This window comes from Hypomesus transpacificus, chromosome 4 (assembly GCF_021917145.1).
Source record: "Hypomesus transpacificus isolate Combined female chromosome 4, fHypTra1, whole genome shotgun sequence".
Taxonomy (NCBI): domain Eukaryota; kingdom Metazoa; phylum Chordata; class Actinopteri; order Osmeriformes; family Osmeridae; genus Hypomesus; species Hypomesus transpacificus.
The window spans coordinates 4205643-4224825 of NC_061063.1; the positions used below are offsets into that span (position 1 = coordinate 4205643).

Consider the following 19183-nt stretch of genomic DNA (forward strand, 5'->3'; position numbering starts at 1 on the left):
ATACGGGTCTTGTGTTCAACTGCCTCCTCATGGCGATCTTGTGATGGGGGAAATCACATTCCCCCTCCGTCTCCTGCCAAGAGTGTGTGTGCGTGTTTGAAGGGGGAATCCTGCCACACTGGGAAATAATCCCACAGGAGAGAAGTCATGTGATCAGAGGGGGGAGTGAGGGTATGGGAGGAACTGGAGTCCCTGTTGGCAATACTTGGTGATGTCATGTGATGTGTAAATTTGTTCATTTTTCCTCTGGATTGGGGATTAATGCTTTATTGTAAAGCACTAGTTGACCTTAGGGTGGCCGATGCCGGAAAATCAGAGGTTGGACAGTGGAAACAACACTTAGCACATTGAGAAAAAAACAATATCCAGTGTGATATGTTGTCAAGATGGGTCTTTTATATCTTTATTATTCTGTATGTGAATGGAGTGGATGGGTTTTAAAGAACAACAGTCCCACCTACAGGGCACAACTAAATCTTGACTTATATACTCAAGCAAACAAGACCATTCTAAGATATATACCATATATACCATTGAGTATAAGTGTGTTCTCAAGAAGAAGAAACGTTTCAGTGTAAAAATATATAAAAAGATAAATCACTTATATTGACCTACAAAAGTAGGCCTGTATTACAAACACAAATGCACTTGTGCAAATGGTAAAAAAATAAAATGCGATATTGTAACATTAACTTTTGTACTTGCGGATTCTAACAAAAGACCTAAAAGCATTTAATCAAAGCAAACAAACATTATTGCCAGTGTCCTGATATTTAGAGAAAAACATATGAAACTGGATTTGATATCTTCCCCATCTTCAATTTCCCCATAGTGACATTATAAGGTAGTGTATAGTGCAAAGCCAATTGATACCTGAAATATTAAGAGTAAGACAATAGGGTACAAAACAAAACCTAGCTTATAGCCTATATAACGATAACATTCCTTCTAGAGGGACACAACCTGGAGACTAGTTGAATTCACGGTCTGGTAGTATGAGGGGGGCCACTAGCGTCCACAGGTAGAGTGCCAGACCTACCCAGCTGGAGCTGATCTTCACCCACACAGCAGGCATGGTGCTTTGCATGGCCTTGTAGTCTGTTTCTGGCCTGTGGAGTGATAGAGGACAGGGGGGAAATGAGGGTGTGAGTCATCCTCCTAATCGGATCCGTCCTTCACCCTCACTGGTTTCGGAAGACCTATACAGACCCTTCCTTAGCTCGAACCACTCACATGCTGAACCGTTCACTTCTGATCCTGATATTTCTGCTGTATTTTCTACATGCACTAATAGCACGCTTTGGATCAAGCAGACTACATGAATAACATGTAAGAGCCGTCATTATTGTAAATCCCAGAGGCTGAATGAATAATAATAATCCAAATCGACTCCATCCCATTCGGATAAGATTCAAGAGACACCTACTCCGACGGCACACTTACATGTACCAGTTGGTGAGGGTCATCATGATGTAGAGCGAGGCCAGGCAGAGGCTGAAGTGGAAGAAGGAGTAGCTGTAGGTGACCCCGTCCTCTTCGTTGTCCACGGCACGTCTGACCCCGCCCTCACCGTTGGCGGCCTCGTAGTCTGCAGCCAATCCCTGGCTCTCCTCTGTCTGCATCAGCTTGTTTACCTGTGTGTTGTTGGACGAACGGATGCTGTGGAGGACAAGCCGAGACGATTGGACAGGTTTTTTTTGGGGGGGGGGGGGGGGTTTGCTTTAGCCAAAGGTTTACTGTGGGAGGGGTGTTTATACCAGTTGTTTACTGTAAACCAGCTGTTTACGGGGGGTTTCTTACCTGGCATAGAGCGTGCAGAAGAAGAATATGAGCAAACCCACAACGCTCTGGGCGTCCCACCACTGCACGTCCTCTTTGACAGCAGGGGCAGGGGGAGGAGTGGCTGTGGGTCCTTGACTGACCATATCCAGCAGACTGGGGTTACACTGGCGATCTGACAGGAGGAAGGGAGCAAAGAGAACATATGTTTTGCTAGAGACAATATATTCTGGAGGGTTGAGGTGGAATAAACTACGCCAATAATGGGATTTCCTGCAACAACTCAAAAAAGGAAAGAAAAAGGTGTGTTCACAGTCCATTGCGTGCAAGTGTCCTTGACAGTGAGACTCCAGTGAATGTGACTCATGGTGTGGTCACCAGAGTGGTGAGTCAGTCAGGAGACTTACTGGGATTGTTAGTCATGGCGGACCAGGTGACATACATGGTGTAGAGGGTGATCATAGAGGCCTGAAGCAGACCCGAACTCGGCTGGGACTCCTGTGAATAACACACTGTTTAACTTGTGGTTTAACATACGTTTAGCTTCGCTCGATGACTGAATGAGCAAGTCACAGATGTATAAAAGTCATTGGTACAGTAGAGAAGGCCTGAGGAGATTTGGACGTCACCTGGACTTTGGGCAGGATGGCGACGATGGAGACGACAATGCAGAAGATGAGGTTGAGGCTGATGAAGACCTTGTGCTCTGTGCAGTCATCAGGCAGTGTGTAGTACACATAGAACAGTACCATGGAAGCAAAGGCCAGGGCATAGTGCACTATGGTGAATGACAGGAGCGCTGCAGGGGAGATCAAAGGGTATATCATCTGGAAACGCCAGTTTATTGTTGCAGTTGCTTAAGGGTTTTGTCCAAGTAGGGGAAATAAAGAATGTTGACAATGTTGACACCTGCAAACCAGCACTTGGAGTTGCCCTCCTCTGCCTTTTCCAGCCAGGACTGGTTCCAAGTATGAGCAAAGTCTATCAGAAGGATGAGCTGGATGATGATGAAGGCGAAGGAACCCACCACACCAAACCAGAACCACACTGTAAACGACAGAAACACTGTTAGTTATTCTGAGGCAAGGTTAGGAGGCTCTTGGTTTTGTAGTTGGTTTATGTCTGGATGAGTTAGCCTGTACCTGTGTTGAAGATGCCATCTGGAATGAAGAAGGCACCCACAGTAATTCCAACCAGTATGAGGAATTTGAAAAACCAGAATCTGTCAAAACAATTCAACGGATCTTTAGCGCATGTAGTGAAAGAAATATGTACAAATAAAATACAAATGTTGATCAAAAGATTGTACACGTGCACTACATTGTCTCCCCAGCAGAGGGCCCCATTGCCTCCCTGAAGGAACAGGGTTACGTACCCGTTCTGGATGGACGCTCGAGGGTCCTTGCTGCTGCGCACGCGGATCATGATGACAGAGAAGAGGAAGAAGAAACAAGCCATCGCGAAGCACATGCGGTAAACAGACTTGTAACCCACGATGATGTCACAGTTCACCTTGCCTTCTATCCCAGGTATGGAAGTGCCAGCCCCGTCCACACAGAACCCTGGAATCTGACACAGGTCAGGGGACATTGTGAGAACAAGGGGACAGGTATGTGACAACAAAATACATGGAGGTCAACACAATCACCTATTACAATATGAGCAGGCGCACACACGCATGCATGGTTGCACGCGTATACAGAAACACGCACACACACACACACAAACACACACGCACACACTGCTCTCTCACTCATGGTGGTTAACTGTGTTAAACAGTGAAACACCTTCTTGAGCTGGGCCTCCATGCCTGGTAGGATCATGATGACAGAGACCAGCGTCCCGAGCAGCAGGAGGAAGGAGAAGGCGAGCCGGGACACCACAGAGTTGTACGTGGAAGGACAGCATCCTGACAGGAGACAGGGCGCCGAGCCACACAAACAAGATGCCTGGAGATAGGAAGAGAGGCAGCCTCGGAATTAGGACAGTACACACAATGACTCACACTTTGGCAAATCTGAGGGAAATGGCTCGGGTATGGGAGGGGGGATAATCTGTGTAATGCATGCATGGTTTGCACTGTAGATGGGGGGGGGGGGGGGATACTGTGGAACTACTGTCATGACAACCACCCATTTTGTCCTACGCTTGATTCCATTGGGTGGAGCACAAATAGCTGATTATGTTGACAGTAATCAGGCCAGCTAGCCACTCATTTAGAAGTAATCATGTCGCCCTTCCTCGTGATGTGTTTACATCGAGTGGATGAGGTCTCATTGGGGTTGTCAACAGAAGACTGCATCTTCTTGTTCTCTGGTGATGCAGACAGACTGCTAAGGGAGGTGTGCCAATAAAAACATGGTGTACAGTAGGATGTAATTGTGGTCCAGCCAGTCATCCTTCACTAATCAAGTTCTGTATTGCTCCAGCACTAAGCATTGGAGCAGTAGTTACAAGCAGTGAAGGATATAAACAATGTGTAGCAGAGGCTGCTTGGAACAACACTTGTCAGTTGTCACGAGTAGGCCTTAATGAAGGAGAAAGGCCCACATATCGCCAACTAGATCCTTGACTTAAACTACTACAAATGTATTCAATGTGAGCTAGAAAACTGAGGGCCTATTAATTTGTGAGTCTGTGACTTCTTAAAGATAAAGTATTTTGCCCTTTTCAAGACTGCCTCTGCATCTTATTTCTGTTTGCACAACCTGAACTAATTTACAGAACTTGTGACATGACTTCTTATAAAGCTTTGGATAAGTGACAAAAAACTGCTTTTGATTGACTTTTTGTTGTCATACTAAAGTGGTCTACTACACCCCTCTCAAAAATGTATCATGGAGTCTTAAATAAATAAAAACGTGCCTGGCAAAGGTTTTAATGTAACACATACAACTTAATTGAAAAAGTAAAGGTTGTGGAAGTAGTCTACACCAGACATTGTTAGAATACTCTGGTGTCCGTTTGAGGTTTTATATTCATAAAAATATTATACCGGTCATCACATGGTTCCTCACGCGAAGCTGCAAACTAGCGTTTCACGAATGTTTAACGAATGTTGAATGTCGAATATGAAACTAACTTCACCTCGCTATTAGGCCGCTAAAGAGCTAACTTCATATGCATTGCAATAAAGTATGCAAAACTGATTTACAACATCCATTTTCAGTTACTTTTGTAATAATCTGAATATACTTTACGTGTATGTACCATACAAGAAAAAGTTAATCTGTGCTTGTTTATCTAGTTACGTGCGCCACACGGAAATAGCGAAGGAACTCCAAACAGCGACTTTACGGAAGTTTAAAAAATAATAGACTACTTACACAGCTGGCAAGTGAACACAATGCCATACACGCTCCCATTTTACTTCAAACAAAAGTACTTGCCCAGAAAAATAAAGTGAAAAAGGGGAACAGTAACAATAAGTTTTAGCGTAGGCTCAGTAGCCAGCGATGAACTCAGTCAAGAGAACAGGGCGTTTCTTTGCATCAGGGAATGGGGGCGGGATTACTTTGTTTCGGTAACTCAAGACATCAAGGATTGGTTCACAGATATTGAACTCCAAACTCTTGAGTGTTCCTCCTGGTTTTAACAGATATGCATTAGGTAAAAGACAACAAAAAAAGCGAAGAAATCATTTGCTACCTTACGACTTTCTGAACAACTGCAAGAATAGCTCAGTGGCATTTTGTTTCAGAAAGTGTATGAGCCTTTAGATAATATGTTATGAATGTTTTTCTACTGATTACAAATCTGAATAAAATCAATATTTTCACTTTTGCAATGCATCGTGTAATCTATTCCTGATGTTTTCTAGAGCAACAGCAAATATAGTCCATTGGACTCTCTCTCTCTCTCTCTCACTCTCTCTCTCTCTCTCTCTCTCTCTCTCTCTCTCTCTCGCTCTCTCTCTCTCTCTCTCTCTCTCTCTCTCTCTCTCTCTCTCTCTCTCTCTCTCTCGCTCTCTCGCTCTCTCTCTGTCTCTCTGTCCCTCTATATTTTACCCCAACATCGCCACCATAAATTGAAGTACTCTGAACTGTTAAGCCAGCTTCAGGACTAGACTACAGCCAGAGTGCACCAGACCTGGGTCAGCAAGACATGAATACATAATCAGAACTTTAAAATGCATCTGCAGTCATTTTACAGATTGAAGTGACACTTCCCACTGCCCACTTTCATGCCGTTCAGACGCCACTTGTTAAGCTTTAATATATGACTGAATTCTACTCATTTGATAAAAGGAAGTGTGGGAGACACGATTGGCTGAAGAGAATGTGGTCATATGACATATGTTGCTGATTGCAGACCAATACTGTTTTTTTTTAACGAATTATAAATAAATAAATGTAAATGTAACAACAGTGTTGCTATATGCACATGCATATACATTTAACAGTGTAAATAACAGTCTAAAAAAACTAAAACATGTTATAGTGTTTCTTTATGTATGGGCTCATTACTGTTTTACATGCGGTAACTGTTTTACATGCTGTTGTCCAACTGACACTGATCTACATAAAAGATATCCCACTTTGGATGATTTGTTATAATAATTCACCTGTTAGATGACAGTTCAATTCAGGATAAAACCTGTAGATTTGGACGCTGGATGGTTGAAACGCCTGAAACACAATGCTTTTGGACAAAACCGCGTTCGTACCATATTAGGGTAAAATACATTACCAGGTTCTATTCACTCTTTGACTGTTGGGTGTATATTTGCTTTAAAACAAACAGTATTTACAGTTGTATACGCATTTTTAAAAATAAGAAACACAATCACAAACATAATTCTATATTTTGTCATATTAGGGGGCTTCTGTTACTCGTACTCCCCTGCCTACAAGAATCTTGGTATTGCCTTCTCAATTGTGCGATGAGAGCACATTGAACAAGACGGAATAGAAGAGCGAGAAACCCTTCTCCTGCCGCTCTACAACAAACCAATGTCTGCAACAATTAGCCCGTACGGGAAAAGCGTTTTCCATATAACAAGAAAGCTTTATTTTGCAGCATAACATCGTATCTTGCATTGGAGAGGATGGTGGCTGGGTAGTTACAACTTTTTTGGATTTTGATTTTGACACGCGCACTGATCCTGTCGGTGAGTGCTCTACAAGTGTACTATTATAATGTTGCTGTATTCATACAGTATCACTATGAAATGAAGGTTACGAGAAGCCGTGCTTTTTACATGTGGCATTCTGATCACAGAATAGATTACACAAAAACATATTTACTAAGCTAATAGGTCACCGAGGGTATATTTTACTATTTACAATTACAAGTTTGGTAATCCTTAACTTGAAGTTGACATGGTCAAGAAAAAATTCCATAAAAAAATGGTCAGGAACGTATCCAAGAGGTTCTGTCATTCACTGAACCTGACAGTCGTTGGAGCAACTCACTCCGAGCCTACCACTGCTGTAGCCTAAACTAAATGATGTTGTGCAAATATTGTCTGAATTTTATGTTGATAGCCAAGGCCCCAACATAATTACAGTGAGGTTACCTCACTATACTGGCAATGTTAACAGGTAAAACGTCATTTTCCCCCCAACTGTCATTTATAAATGATAGATAATGGCCTATTGGAGCTACATGAAAACTTACAAAGCTATTAGAACTATATAAATCTATGGTAAACAATCACTACGCTCAATTGTTAACGCAATAAGTAAATCATTAATTTACAGTTGGTCATTTGTTGACTTCTTCATTGTTCAAAAGCCATGCTTCCAAAACGTTCTAGAACCAAAAAAGACATTCATTAACTCCCATATTACAATTCTGCTTCTTGATTTGTTTGTCATATACACCCAGGAGGGGTGCCTGTGCCACGAGCCGGGTTTAACAGCTACACTTCCTTGTCAATCCTAAACAATTCATCACCATAACCTCCCTTTTCCACTTAACTTGAATGTAGGGTTGTATGTTTGTGTGTGTGTGTGACAACTATTTGTATGACCTCAAGGTTTTGGTGCCCTGCCATTCATACTGTATATATGTTACATAGAGCTATGGCTCCAGACAATCCCTCACTGGTGGGTGTTGAGTCAGACCCCTTCTGTCATCTCCGTCACATGTCCTGGTCATTCTGCCCCAGACAGTTGCAGATCACCCTGACCGCCCCTTGATGTGGCTTCCCTCCCCCTGGCCTGGCATGACTCCTCTGAAGCATGCTTGGTCCTCTATCACAATGACTCACTCCTGTTTTTCCATCCCCGGGCACTGTCCAGACTACTGACATTAGAATGCACAACCCTAATTGCTGTGTTCAGATGAAGCCAGAGTCAAACAGTCTCTGTCATTTTAATAAGCTTCACCACTTAACCCACCCTCTTATTCATTCCTCAACATCATCTACCTCGCGCAGAGCGCTTCCCCCCCACAAAGTCTTCTGGAGGGACCATTAAAAACATGCGGGTCATGGATTACCACCTCCCTCACCTCCCCCTCCCACTGAGACAGCCTGTGGAGCCCCTTCGGAGTCTTCCAGAAAGTGAAGAAGAGAGGGAGAGAGAACAACAGCTGACGCTACTGTCGTTTTCATTTGTCTCGGTGTCGCCCGTGGTGAAGGTATAAACAGACGGATGTTTCCTTCACCACGGGAAAGCGTCAGTGTAATTTGATGGAGGCCACTTACGCATAGCCAGATCACTGTGTACCTCAGCTGTTTGCTTCCCATGGAACACTACTTGATTGCGTTTCCCTCCAGAGGGAACTCTCCATGTGCGTTCATCACAAGGATCCTCCTGTATCTGTTTTCTGCTTACGAATGGTTTATGAAGACAAGTTGTTGTTGTTGTTGTCTAATATACAGACATTAAATGGCGTGTGAAAGGTTTGGAGGGTAAAAACTAATATCTGGAATAAAATGGCAGTTGGTCATTAGCATAAAGGTGCTCTTTACTAATCTGTTTTACATTAAACTTTGACTAGGCACCACTGGAAGCTGAATTTGAATTCATTTTTCCTGTCGACCAGTGACCTATGAGAATGGCATGTGTTCTAGTGCTTGGCTGAAGCTAGCTAGTAGCCTTTACCGTGACCTATACTTCAGAATGGATGATTTCATTTCCAGGCCACGACACGTGTCAGTCAGGAATTTCAGAACAAGAGTCTGTCAGCCAATGATGTGGGTTTTTGGTTTTACAACAACAAAACAAACAACACCACCATAAAACCACATATGCACACATTGACTCTAATAAAGGCACTGAAACCAGTGTATAAACTGGGTCAGATCAGCACACACACACAGACACACACACACACACTTTGAATAAACCTCTGTTAAAAGACGTGCAGCCCAGAGGACGAGTGACTAGAGGAAAGTTTCTCCTCTGAGGATGAGTTGGCTGTGTTAAACGTCCATGACCCCAACCCCACCTTCCATTCTCCTTCCACCCCCCCACCCTGTCACCCCCAGTGGCAGCAGCAGAGATGATGGGTGCAGTGAGCAGCTGTAACTCAATATGCTGGCACTTACAGCACACTCCTGTGATTACTCCCTATGTGGAATTCCAAATGAGGACCTCTGACCTGTCTTGACGTGACATGCTGGTGCTCTCTCAATGTCAGACTCCTGCTGAAGCCTTGGTTCCTGCCCGACAGAAACACCGACCAGATGGAAGGCCACCCTGGAGACAAGAGTTTTTATTTTTTTATTCCCAGAGCCTTCCATCCACAGATCAATGGCCCAGCCTTTAAGTGAATCAAGGCAGACAATGGATGCATCTGCTTTTGTTCCACTGCCAAATTATTATGCATAATATATCCTGACCCATCCAGTGAGTGTGACATGTAAAACCCTTGAAATGGTTCGTGAGACATTGTTGGAGAAAGTCTCATTCAAAAGCGCACCGTTCGCAGTCTCGATCTGTAAGAGGGGTCTAGCTCCATGACTGGTTCAATTGCACCTCTTCCGCAACCATTAATTAAGCCTTCCATAAACGGTCCCTCTCAAGGCCCGCACCAAAACACAACAATGCGCTTCATGTCCCCTGTGATGATTGCAGAGGGGGGGACTGGTTTGAGAATGTGCACCCTTTAGACAGGACATGGCTGCCCTTTTGTATCTATGCCACTGCCCCTTTTGCCAGTGTTGTTGTGAGAGAGAGCTGAAGGCTCATGGGTAGCGAGCGGGCAGTGTGGGAGAGCCACGTGCAGGCGCAGCGGGCCACGGGGCTTCTATGTTTACGTGACTGTTGAGAACGGGCGAGGGGGCAGTGGGGGCTTGTAGCCTCTCCTACAAACTCAGGCTCAGGGCTAAAATATTGATGTTTTGGTTTTGGCAAACCGCACAGACCTTCTTCCCAGTGTCACAAGGGGGGTGGGACTCGGAACATCACGTTCAGTCTTCTCTCTCTCTCTCTCTCTCCCCCTCTCTCTCTCTCTCTCTCTCTCTCTGCATACAGTGACTCATCCCCCCTCTGTCTCGTGCCCTCTCGTTGATGATGTCCTCTAAACCTGCTCTAATCAGCCGTTGTCAGACTCGGTGTTTCAGGGACGGTGTTTGAACTTAAACCCCGGAGGACTTGAGTCTGAGATTTTGTACCCAGCTAAATTGTGATCCCACATGAGTGGCATGCAGTAGGAGTCCTCTCGCCAACTGCAGAGAGAAACAGTAACCTACATGCCAGCCAGACAGCAAAGCACTCTGTAAGTACATTAATTGGTCTGAATGGCTTTGTTGCTGTGTTGTGTTTGACCCCTTTGAAGGAGCTCGCAATTTATCTCACATTTGGCGAAGAGGAAGGCATTTTGCTCCCACACACTTCTGTTGTCCTCTTATAATGCCTTGCTCAGTCCTGTTTTGGTGGTATATTGTTTTGTATTCCTTTTTACTTCCTCCTCTGTCAGACCTTGGACCTATTTGTGATGATTTAGTGGTGTTTAGCTAGCAAATGCTTTCCATACTGACGTCAAAGATTAGATAAGGGATCCCATAAGCAAGACAACTTGAGACCTCATTGGCTGTAGTTTTTGAATGGTGTTGTGTTGAATGCTGTACAAAGAGAGACCCTGTCCAAGCAACAGATTTTCCTCCCGTCGTTTGAAACTTTTGCCGGTTGTTTCTAGAACAGAAGTCAAAAGACACACAAGCGTTTCTGAAGCTTCTCTTAGCCAGCAGGCTCTTCCTAGAAGCCCCCGTATAGCCTGAAGCACACAAACTCAAACAGAGCTTGAGTTTGTAGCTTTCAGGGTTCACTAAGTAGAAGAGCTAAATGAAAGTCTTGGTCGATGCCTGTGAGTCTGGGCGCCTGGGTTATAAAACATGAAAGACGCCAAGCATGCTTTGTAAATAGCTAGGGATCAGTGGATACGGGAAAAGATCAGCCAGGCTGTGGGCAAGATCTAACAAAAGGGCGGATCGAGTTGTCTCACCGGATCAGTCCACCTCCCTGCTTCTCCTCCTCCTTTCTACCACTCAGTCTCTCCTCCTCCTGTTCCTATAAATCCCGCAAGCTGCTGACCAGAATCATGCTTTCCCCCCAACAAACTAAAAATAGACATTCGGAGGTCCTGAAAGAAAGGACGGCCGTTTGGACACAGGGTGTTAAGACATGCTGTCTCTGTGTGTCTCACTCGCCCATCCTACAGGCCACCCCTGATCACAGCGGTGCTGTTACCATGGCAGCAGCACGTTAAGCTTCATGATAAAGAAGAGTAGAGGAAAAGGAGAGAGGGATACAGATGGAGAGAGAAGTACAGGAAGTAATCGTAGGCATGAGGAATTATAAATAGAGGCACAGTAATCCCAGCCATCATTTATTCAAGAAAAACGTACTTTGTCCCCTCCGTAGACATCATTTCCTGCTTAGTCCCGTGTGAGGGTGTCTTCACAAAGTGGGTCACATCCAGTGCAAGGTTCTGACATCATCCATGAGATAAACCTGCTCATTTAGGGATGACACTTTCTATTCTGTAAAGGGTGGAACACAGTCACCCAGTACAATAAGCGGGTCACTCAACGACCTCTGTCACGGATGCTACAGAGCAGTTTGGATGGAACTCTGCGGTTGTTTTGTTGCCGGCTGCAATGTGTCATTGGGCCAGCAGCAGAGAGTATGAAAGTGAGTCCAGTATCCCTTTCTCCCACACCTCTTCAAGGAGGTGAGGCAGTGAACCCCCCAACCCCCAACCCCCCCCCCCCCAGTCTAATTTACACGTTGCCGTGAAGCCCCGTTTTGTAATAAAAAAGTCCTGAACTCCTGCTTTTTTCCCCTCACACTCCTTGTGTTACACTGATGAGAAACAGGCAGGAGACCAGTCTCAGGCCCTGGTGAGATATACCCATGGGAGTTGTCTGCCTGACTGGTTGTCTGCCTGACTGACCTGCTGCTAGTGGAGTGCCTAGAGAAGAAGCAGCAATGAAAGTTATATTTCCCTGTCCATGGTGCTGAAATAAGAGCAGAGCTCGTCCCTAAACAGGGCATTGCACTTACATATACATATTAATTTGCACAAATCACGTAGCGTTCTAGGTTTTAGACTGAAAGACCCTTGTGAGTCTCTTGCATCTCAGAGAACTAAAGAACTCACAGCCTTCAGAGTTCATTTCTGGATGCATTTGTGTTTAAAAGGACCCATTAAGTGTTTTTTAGCTAGAGAAATCGTGTACATTTTCAGGTGGATATTGAATGCATACAAAGTGTCCTGATGAGTTGAGAACTGTATTTGCACATGGATCGGAGGAAAGATTCATGAATCGGAAAAATTCTTTATAGATTTTTTGCTAAGTCGCCAACTGGATGGAATGTGGTTCAATCATGTATCCTTTAGCGGTCAATTAAAGAGGGGAACGCATTTGGAAATAACACAGGTAGCAGTTTACTCGATTAATAATAACCTTCTTTAATGACAGGGTGGTCCGTAGTCTAAAGAGGTAATGGAAGTAAGAGATCCTTCTATGCCGGTTCAACCTTTTGGTCCTACAAAATCAAGCAGTAAACATCCCCCCTACTACTAGAGCTGAACACTTTCCTTTCTTTCTTCTTTATTTTTTTCAACGTCTGGCTTTATAGTGTCTAATACAACCTGCTCCAGCATCTGACGGAACTTCCTTTGAAATTATATAGGTCACAAATTCTATACAGGATTATCTCAGTTAAGCCCTTAGTGGATTATCACCTGTTCAACTGCACTGCTTTCATTACTCTCTTTCGAAAGTCTTCTCAAGTTGACCTCCATCAAACAAACCAAACAATAATATTTATATACATATATGTATAAACTCAATAGTTTTTGAGCCCAGATTTCTAACACACTTCAGATGGGGAAGGTAGCTCATCTTGTCTCCTGGGTGCATGTGTGTGGGAGGCAGAGCAGACCTGTGAGGAGAGCATGTACCCCCCTGGTGCATGACGGGCATGCTGGCTTCAGTTTGGTCCTCCTTTTGTCCTTTGGTGGTCTCCTGTCTGCCACCAACGTGCCTGCCACTCGCAAACCGGCTCATGCTAACCACAGAGTGTCTTCTCCGCCTCAACGGCTGACACAAAGGGGCACTCTGGCATGCTTTTGCGGCGCGTCAAGGCAAGGCAGGGAAGATGCCCGTGCCCTGGCTGCAGACCTACACTGTCACCAGGAAGAAGATGTTAGGGTGAAGGACCACTGGCAATCTCATCTACAGCACCCCCCCCTCCCCCCACCTGATGGCCTTGTAAACTCAGTCCTCTTGTTCTTCTACAGTTAAACTGCACCCATTGGATTATCTGTCCTGTGCAATAACTCAAACGAGAAGCCTGAAAGAAAAGGCTTCTCATCAAGCTCATTGAATGTAAAACTGGAGAGTCTTAGAATGACGTGTGCTATTATAGTTGTCCTCCAGAGATGGGGCTGAACTAGTCAAAAGAGGCGAAATGGAGAGTAAAGAAGCTGGCAAGACAAACAAGCAGTGAATGAGTGGGAGTGTTTTATAGGTTGAGAAGCAGAGAGAGAGAGAGAGAGAGAGAGAATGGGAAAGTGTTGCAAGCAGAGCCCCAATTATCGACGCAAGACTAGCTGGCGTACGCTCCCCTCTGTGCCCACGCAAGTCCACACAGAAACGCCATGTCATTATGTTTCCACTGTTTATGGCCATCATCCTGCAGTTGCAGAGATTGATGAGCACCAGTCACGCTGTGACCCATAATATGGTGGAGAAAAGTGTGTTCATATGTAATACCACAGCATGGTGCTTGTGAAACCATGTTCAAATTGGGACGCCACACAACTTGTGTTGGATAACAACAAAATAACCCTTAAGGGCAAAACTAGTGCTGAAGGCAAACAGATGGCCAACCTGTGGCCCCCACTCTTGATGTCTGAGTGTTTGTTTGTGTGTGTATGAGAGTGTGTGCACATGTTTCAGACTTTCAATATTTATAAAGAAGATGGAGAAAAAAACAAAATGGAATGCAGATTGATACTTCATAACATGTTAGGGTTCATTTATGTCAACAACCAAGAAAAGCAGCAGAAAGAAAGATTTCCAGAATGCTTTGGACTCTTGCATTTGCTAAGCCAGAGGTGATTTTTCATCCGTTGCCATAGAAACAGCAGCTCACTCTGTGTGTGTGTGTGTGTGCGTGCGTGCGTGTGATTGCGAAGAAATGTGTACTGTGTTTGGTGCTGCTATATGTGTATATGTCCACTTGAAGAATGAGTGTTGGTGTCTTTCCTATATACTAGTTTTTGTTGGGGTGGTTTTCATCATGATTTACAGATTGTATGCATGTGTACATGTGCTGGCATGTGCATGTGTGTATATTGTGTATGTGTGTGACAAGGGATATAATTCAGACTGTCACTTGTGTAGCCTTGAGCATGACCAAACTGCTGGTGCTCATGAAAACACACCGACACATCCACTACAGTGACCAACTGGGATATTCCAGATTAAACCAGAAACCTCATTGGGAGTATTTTGTTGAAATAAAAAATAACTGAACAGGTCAGTTAAAACTCCAATGTGAGAAAATGTTCATTGGGGAAATTAAACATTGTCAAGATAAAGCTACTCACAATGCTATACAAATATGTGTTGTTACTGTAGATGTTAGTGCTCGTTGTCGAGCCTTGAAACAAAGTAAATGTTGTTTGCAGCAGTACAAAGCCATGTATGTTTTTGAAGAAAGGTCTCCCCCCAGTGGGCAAAAATTATACAATAAATCTCTCTCTTTCTCTGTTTGTCTGTCTCTCTCTCTCTCTGTCTTTCTCTGTCTCTCTTTGTCTCTCTCTCACTCTCTCGCTCTCTGTCTCTCTCTGTCTGTCTCTCTCTCTCTGTCTCTCTCTCTGTCTCTCTCTCTGTATCTCTATATCTGTGTCTTTCTCTGTGTGTGTGTGTCCCTGCTACCATAGGCAGTAGTGATAGGTCCCTGAGATGACGGAGGTGGAGCCTGTGTTGGACTTTGCATCGTCAGGTCGCTCGGGGAGGAGGAACGCCCTCCCAGACATCTTGGGCTCTCCAGCCGGGGTCAACCCCACCGACCTGCCCCTCAAACTGGCCGAGCTGGCTCTCACAGGTGAGCCCGCCCAACCTGGCGCCGTCTTACAGGGCTCTCTCTCCTGTTACTGTAAACACACCACTGAGGAGGATTTCTCTCTACCAGGGTACAATAATGTCTTTCTCTCTCGGTAATAATTAATATGCCACACATAAAGTTACATTGTGAAGCATGATGGATACTTTCCTGAGTGTGTGTTTGTGTGTGTGTGTGTGCGCGTGTGTGTGTATCAGATGGTCCAGGAGGGGCCCAGTCTCCCACCTCGGAGGAAGGTCAGGCCCCTGCAGAGAGCTCGGAGGGGACAGAGGGATCGTAAGGGCCCTGGGCCTCACTTCACCGGAGGCCTGCAGAGATACCTGGAGAGGAGGGATGGAGGGAGCGAGAGAAGAGGATCTGTGAAAGAGCCATGGTCCGACCGGCTGGCTGTGTGCAAAACAGCTGAGCTTCTTAAGAGGGATGAGGACCCCTATATCTCAACAGACACAGAGATGTGGAATTGTGTGTGTGTGTCAGTAAGTGTGTGTGCGTGGAACCGCTTACTCTACACACTCCTGTGTTGAGAAACGAAGAGACATTTGCAGAACGTATACTGTACCACTACAATTTTTCTATGACTTCACTTATAATTAGCAATGAAGATCTCAGTGCAAATATAAAATGAATTTGCTTGCATTTCCTGCAGATATATACAGTATCTATCTATCTAGTATCACTGATTTTATACACCTTGTAATGGGAGGGAAGGTTTCCCACAGTGGCCTACTGGTTCTTGGCTTTCTGACGTGGAAATTGTAACTTGTAAGTGTATTTGTATAAGGAAAATGGACTGTGTTTTAAAAGAGGCAGGCTTCCTCTTAGACGTTGGTGTGTGACAGTCATGTTTTTTAACTAGCTGGGACTTGGATTTGAAGTGTGAAATGGGCATGTGGTATATTTTTTAATTTGCATTTTTTACACAGTGTTAGAAGTTTGAATGCTAATAACCAGATCAGCTGATGACCTTGGTGGAGATTGGTTAGGATATTACCTGAGTTGTTCATAATACAAACCAGTTTTTGTCACAGTAGCCTGGCACTAAAGGTAATGGGTAGGACAAATCCTAATGTCGAAACATTCCTTAAATGGCATTTCACTGCCAACCACTTTCCACCACATTAAATATGCTGAGAAAACTTAAGATGATAATAAGCTCTGCTCGAGGCTCTTTCAAAGGCTGCCACTTTCCCAGACATTTCCTCTGAAAATGTGCCTAGTTGCAATTGACAAAAGATTGCATTGCACTCTATTTCTGAAATACTGTTATCCAGTATCGGGCTATTGACACTTCTTTGTAGTCTTTTGTAGGTAAGTCATAAAACATCCCAGCTGTTCAAACTGTAGAGGGGCTTATCACTTTGTCCTCTCACGATCCAGTGTGGCTTCTGAGAGCACACTGTAGGGCATGTGCCGGCCTCGCCACCCACCCAGTCACAGCGAGCGGCCCACGGAGCTTAGCTACACACGTGCCACTCGGTTGGCAGCATATGCCTGACGACGACTGGGCGCCAGAGCAAGCATGGCGTCACACCTCCACTAAACACCAAACTGTTTCACAGAGGGCCGACTGTGGAAGAAGATGGCGGCATGCCTCGCCTTCTGCCACTCAGCAGACTGCGAGGGGACCAGCCTGTTTGCACTCATCAACACGTTTAATGGAGTCTGTGACACAGCATCCGATATGCAGGATTGTCGGGAGGACTGTTATGGTGTAAACACAGGCAGCCATCACCATATAGAACCCAGAGAGACAGCCATAGATAACCCCTCAACTCATTCCGGTTGTATATATTGTCATGCAGTTACACTAAACTCACCCACTTGCATACAAGTCGATGGGCATATTATTATTGTCTCTATTTTAATCTGTTTGGGCTGTATGTATATTTGTATGGTTTTGTCTATTAAATGCACATAGGGTAGGCTTATGTCCATCAGGTTCTCTACTGGTCCTCTATTGTAATAAAATGTTCTCGATGATGACTATGAAACTGTTCTTATGATAATATCTCAAGGTAAACTTATTCAAAAAACTGTCCTTAATCTCTCAGTGGTACGTGCAGTATATATTTTACTCAGCCTAACTTGACATTTTCATTATTTGGGTTTAACAGGAAAATGGCATAATAAATCCATAAGACAAGTCTCTCCTGTGTCTGGTGTGATGAAACCTAAGTAACACGTGCACCTCAAAAGCACACGCTTGTCCTTGTCACAGTGGTGGTGCTTTACCAGCCATAGGACGGTGTCGGCTGATTGCTGCTATGTAACTGGTCAACAGATTATCAGAACATCTGAGATTTGAAGTCCTGTGTTGTACACCCTAACCTACAAGATAACAATTTGGGCTTGTATTTATAGAAATGTCATTGATGTATCATAGACATCATCATATCAAAATGTATACAGTACCCTGTTGTTTTATGAGTCATGTCCTCTTGTATAACACCAGGTGGAGACATTTATTCATAAACCAATACCAAGACGTCATAGTCCTGTTGTGAAAACCTCTTTGTTATGTCTGGGCACAAAGAGAATCTGTCTGGAATGCAGATTGAACAGGATCTATGACAGATCCCCTGCTCTGTCATGACCCACATCTTTGTAGTATCGAACCCTTGACCCGAGCATCTAATAAACAAAACGTTCTTATCAAACCTCATGGTTTTCGCCACACACCCAGTGTTGTAAGTGATGCTGCAGCTACGTGGGCTGCTCTCACACAGGAACGCAGGTCTCCATTATAGCTGAGAATTGTTGTTCTATGCAAGTTGGGTTGTGTGTCGGGGGGGCGAGTGTTCATCTGTCTCTGTCTGTCTGTCTGTCTCTGTTTGGAGTAGCATGCACATCTGTCTGTCTGTCTCTGTCTGGAGTAGCATGCACATCTGTCTGTCTGTCTGTTTGTCTGTCTGCCTTACTCTCATCATTCCATATCATCTCATCAGGATGTCCTATAATCCTAATATTACTCTGCTTTGACACGTTACATCACAATGTGTGATTCTAATATATTGATGGAATTGTTGTAATGGAAGGAATGTGTTTTTCAAAGATTCCCCCAATGAGTTCCTCCTCTTGTCTACACTGTCCCACCATCTCACACCTCCATGGTGGGTCCCTGGCCGTGACGGTTGCTAAGTAACTTGTTGCTAGGGTAACCTACCCCTGAGAGAAGCCTTGTACTGTGTCTCATATTCCATAAAGTTTTTTTTGTATTTCAGGTATGAGAGAGTGCTGTGTCACAGAAAGTAGCCATGCTGTCGGTGCATACAGGACAATACAGGGATTCTTAGATGACGTGATACTTTAGAAGTTAGACACAGTTGGGGGAGAGGAGGGGTGCCAACATGTGGCTTGATTCATTGTAGATGTAAGGGTTACATTTGTCAACAACTGCCAGTCAGCAAACACAGCTCCAAATCTCCGATTACAACAAAAGGGAATTACAGCATTAGGTTTTTGTTCCCGTCTGAAAATGACAAGCAGAACACTGGCCTGATATCCAGCTATTGTACATTCAACAAAGCCAGACAAGTAAAGCTCCATTAATTCAACCAGAAAAGGTCAGCACCAACAGGCTGTACATAGATTCCCTAACACCAGTCGAGAGTCGATAATTGCCCCGTTGAAATGGACTTTAGCTCTGTTACAAACTCATTCCAGTATCAATCGAAGCAAAGTCAATGAACACCCTCCCTCCTTCTGTAATCCTCCAGCCCCGTGCTGAGCATCCTCCTCTGCTGTTTCACCTCTCATGACCACGACACTGCTGGCGGGTCTGTCTTCTACAATGAACTAGCCACTACAGACTGAGGGGGAGAGAGAGTAACGAGAGGGAGAGACCTAGACAGAGGGGAAGAGGGGGAGAGGAT

The 19183-nt window shown here is 44.5% G+C and overlaps 2 protein-coding genes across 2 annotated transcripts; one reads left to right on the forward strand and one right to left on the reverse strand.

The window, feature by feature from the left end:
* Positions 1-374: 374 nt before the first annotated feature.
* On the reverse strand, positions 375-5277 carry serinc2 (serine incorporator 2). The gene is made up of 10 exons (XM_047019809.1): positions 5106-5277; positions 3567-3728; positions 3155-3348; positions 2922-3001; positions 2689-2826; positions 2409-2578; positions 2187-2277; positions 1801-1954; positions 1444-1659; positions 375-1109 (listed from the first exon to the last, which is right to left on the reverse strand). Exons 1-10 carry the CDS (start codon positions 5142-5144, stop codon positions 971-973), a joined length of 1383 nt encoding a protein of 460 aa, XP_046875765.1. The 5' UTR covers positions 5145-5277; the 3' UTR covers positions 375-970.
* Positions 5278-6697: 1420 nt separating this feature from the next.
* Positions 6698-17450, forward strand: LOC124467301 (cAMP-dependent protein kinase inhibitor alpha-like). The gene is made up of 3 exons (XM_047019541.1): positions 6698-6889; positions 15130-15293; positions 15509-17450. Exons 2-3 carry the CDS (start codon positions 15152-15154, stop codon positions 15589-15591), a joined length of 225 nt encoding a protein of 74 aa, XP_046875497.1. The 5' UTR covers positions 6698-6889; positions 15130-15151; the 3' UTR covers positions 15592-17450.
* The last annotated feature ends 1733 nt before the right edge of the window (positions 17451-19183 follow it).

Excerpts from the sequence above, each read along its gene's own strand:
- serinc2 (XM_047019809.1), bottom strand. The coding sequence starts at position 5,144 with ATGGGAGCGTGTATGGCATTGTGTTCACTTGCCAGCTGT. Across the intron at positions 2,827-2,921 it reads AGATGGCATCTTCAACACAG|TGTGGTTCTGGTTTGGTGTG; the intron begins GTACAGGCTAAC and ends TGTCGTTTACAG. Across the intron at positions 1,955-2,186 it reads CGCCATGACTAACAATCCCA|ATCGCCAGTGTAACCCCAGT; the intron begins GTAAGTCTCCTG and ends TCCTCCTGTCAG.
- LOC124467301 (XM_047019541.1), top strand. The coding sequence starts at position 15,152 with ATGACGGAGGTGGAGCCTGTGTTGGACTTTGCATCGTCAGGTCGCTCG. Across the intron at positions 15,294-15,508 it reads GGCCGAGCTGGCTCTCACAG|ATGGTCCAGGAGGGGCCCAG; the intron begins GTGAGCCCGCCC and ends TGTGTGTATCAG.